Genomic DNA, 3,491 nt, shown 5'->3' on the forward strand with positions numbered 1-3,491 from the left:
CCCTGACTACTTCTGTCCATACAAATGATTCTTATCCGGAGGCTGTTTCAAAAACACTCTCTGCCTGTCTCTCCAGAAATTCAGTGTTGTCGAGCAGGAGAAGATCGACAAGTTCATGTTGGATTTGGATGGAACTGAGAACAAATGTAAGGACCTGTCCGTCTCTCTCTATGACCTGTCTGTCTCTTTCTCTGACCTGTCTGTCTCTCTCTGACCTGTCTCTCACTCTCTGACCTGTCTCTCACTCTCTGATCTGTCTGACTACAGCTAAGTTTGGTGCTAACGCCATTCTGGGCGTGTCGTTGGCCGTCTGTAAGGCCGGAGCAGCAGAGAAGGGAGTTCCTCTCTACCGCCACATCGCTGACCTCGCCGGACACAAAGAAGTCATACTTCCTGTTCCTGTGAGTGGGAGGGGCTTAGGCTCTGATTACCTCAGAAAGCATGTGGGAACAAAAGGAAATGTTCCCCTAATTGTACAGCTTGTCTGCTATAATCCAACTCTCCCTGAGATCCCAAACTGATAAGAGAAGATGTTGTTTACAACCTGGTGCCCCCACATCCGATAGTACTCGAGTAAATGTACCTTTACCTTCATCATCATCTTCTCTGCAGGCCTTTAACGTCATCAACGGTGGCAGCCATGCTGGAAACAAGCTGGCCATGCAGGAGTTCATGATTCTTCCTGTCGGAGCCGCCAACTTCCACGAGGCCATGAGGATCGGAGCTGAGGTACTGAGACACCTTCAGTGGTTGTGTTGTGTTGGATATTCTTTGTTTCTTTAACACCTTCTGATTGCATCACCACGTGTTCAGGTCTACCACAACCTGAAGAACGTGATCAAGGCCAAGTATGGGAAGGACGCCACCAACGTGGGAGATGAGGGAGGCTTCGCCCCTAACATCTTGGAGAACAACGAGGGTGAGACACCTGTCTGTCTGTCTGTAGCCATGTGAATGATTAAAGGTGATTCATGTATTTGAGTCCTGATTGTGTAAATACAGCATACATGAGTTATTGTATGTATTATATATTTTAATATGTATATAAGTATTTTCATTTTCACGATCAGAGGGTTCCTCTGACAGCTTCAGTCCATCAGGTATTATAGAAACATTGTGTTTGCTCCTCGTGCAGCTCTGGAGCTGCTGAAGTCGGCCATCGAGAAGGCCGGTTACCCCGACAAGATCATCATCGGGATGGATGTGGCCGCCTCCGAGTTCTACCGCAGTGGAAAGTACGACCTGGACTTCAAGTCCCCCGACGACCCGTCCAGACACATCAGCGGAGAGAAGCTGGGAGACCTGTACCGTAGCTTCATCAAGGGCTACCCGGGTAACCACATGAACACACTGACACACACTCATGTCTAGTACCAGAACATGATACCAGAACACCATGTGCTGAGGGCAAACCCAGAGACTGTATCTACTCTGGAGTCTTTATTGACCTCTGCCTGTCTGTCTCCAGTCCAGTCCATCGAGGATCCATTCGACCAGGATGACTGGGAGAACTGGGCCAAGTTCACCGCCTCCACAGACATCCAGGTGAGACACAGGCAGGCAGCGGTGGGAGAAGTAATCTGTTACAATAACAGATACATATGATGATGTGATGCTACAGCACACTCTGGAGACGGACGTGTCACACCTGCTGAAGGTCATCAGACCTCTGCAGTCACGTTAACGACTCACCTGTGTGTGATTTTCTTTGAACCAATCAGATCGTAGGAGACGACCTGACAGTGACCAATCCCAAGAGGATCCAGCAGGCGGTCGACAAGAAGGCCTGCAACTGTCTGCTGCTCAAAGTGAACCAGATTGGCTCAGTGACCGAGTCCATCCAGGCGTAAGAAACCTGTCTGTCTCTCTGCCTGTCTGTGCACCTGACTGTCTGTCTAACCCATTGAGTGATGATTTCTCTCTCCTCCCTCCCACCTGTCTCTCTCTTCCCTCCCTACCTGTCTGTCTCTCAGGTGTAAGCTGGCTCAGAGCAGTGGTTGGGGTGTGATGGTCAGCCATCGCTCCGGAGAGACTGAAGACACCTTCATCTCTGACCTGGTGGTCGGACTGTGCACCGGACAGGTAGACACACACACACACACACACACACACACACACAGACAGGTAGATGCACACACACAGACAGGTAGATGCACACACACACACAGACAGGTAGATGCACACACACAGACAGGTAGATGCACACAAACAGGTAGATGCACACAGACGGACAGGTGAAGGACAGACATGCAAAGAGATCCACAGTGATACAGACAGGCAGGGAGACAGGTCAGAATATGGATGAAAACAACTGTACTAACAACCTGTCTGTCTCCCTCTCTCTTCACCTGTCTGTCTCTCTCTTCACCTGTCTCTCTCTCTCTCTCTACACCTGTCTGTCTCTCTCTTCACCTGTCTGTCTCTCTCTCTCTTCACCTGTCTCTCTCTCTCAGATTAAGACCGGTGCCCCCTGCAGGTCGGAGCGTCTGGCCAAATACAACCAGCTGATGAGGTGAGAACTTCCTGTACACATTCACTTCATAAAGTAAAAGCATTGTTGTTTAGTTTACAAAGTAAAAGTAGTTGTGTAGATTCATGGAGTCAGAACAGAAGCGCAGAGAGACAGACAGGTGATCTGACCTCTGACCTCTGACCTGCAGGATCGAGGAGGAGCTCGGAGCCAAGGCCAAGTTCGCCGGCAAAGACTACCGCCACCCAAAGATCCACTAAAGCTCCGTCCTGACTTCCTGTCTGTCGCCATGACAACTGGCTTATGACCTCCCCCCCCACAGCTGGGGGTGAGAGGTCAGAGGTCACGGCGGGGTCAACCCCGCCTTCCTAGCTATAATTCCATTAATGATGTTTTCTATATAAAACACAATTAAAGACTAAAGAACAAAACGATCAACACGTCTGTCTGTTTACTGTCTGCTGCCTTAAGTGCTTTTTATTTACATCCTTCATTAATGAGACATTAATGTATACAGAGAGAGGAGGAGGAGGAGGAGGAGGAGGAGCGCAGTGCATCATGGGAAGTCCCTGCCATGTAAGCCTATAGGAGCATCCTGAGGAGCCGGCCTGAGGCAGACCTGTGAGAACAGCTGCAGTATCATCAGTGTCCAGCAGAGCTCAGTGTGAACACACAGTTAGTCTGAGTCTGTTACTCTGGGAGGAAGGTCAGCTGAAATATTTCATCTTGTCTGGATACTTTTTGGGTAAAGTGTTGTCAAACTGTTGAAGCTGAGCGTTAACAGGCAGTTCCTCCCATGTCAGCTGTGACCAGTGTTGGTGTAGCTTGTTAAACTACATATAGTTCAGCCTGGCAGCAGTTTGAACGAACTACATTTCTACCCCTGGAGAAAAAAAGTAGCTATACTCATTACACTCAGTGTTATGTATAAATCAACATATGGTTTATGTGAAACAAACTATTATAACTTACAAAAAATTCACATGCCAGAAGAAATCTGCCTCTCAACTCGAGAGGAAAA

At 48.6% G+C, this 3,491-nt stretch overlaps 1 protein-coding gene across 1 annotated transcript; it reads left to right on the top strand.

Moving 5' to 3' along the window:
• Positions 1-6: 6 nt before the first annotated feature.
• On the top strand, positions 7-2,908 carry LOC115577613 (beta-enolase). Its single transcript, XM_030410489.1, has 10 exons — positions 7-146; positions 268-401; positions 613-729; positions 814-919; positions 1,136-1,333; positions 1,469-1,545; positions 1,722-1,846; positions 1,974-2,082; positions 2,454-2,512; positions 2,661-2,908. The coding sequence occupies exons 1-10, from the start codon at positions 116-118 to the stop codon at positions 2,728-2,730; spliced, it is 1,026 nt and encodes a 341-aa protein (XP_030266349.1). The 5' UTR covers positions 7-115; the 3' UTR covers positions 2,731-2,908.
• Positions 2,909-3,491: the final 583 nt, after the last annotated feature.

Source organism: Sparus aurata, unplaced genomic scaffold, assembly GCF_900880675.1.
Source record: "Sparus aurata unplaced genomic scaffold, fSpaAur1.1, whole genome shotgun sequence".
Classification (NCBI taxonomy): Eukaryota; Metazoa; Chordata; class Actinopteri; order Spariformes; family Sparidae; genus Sparus; species Sparus aurata.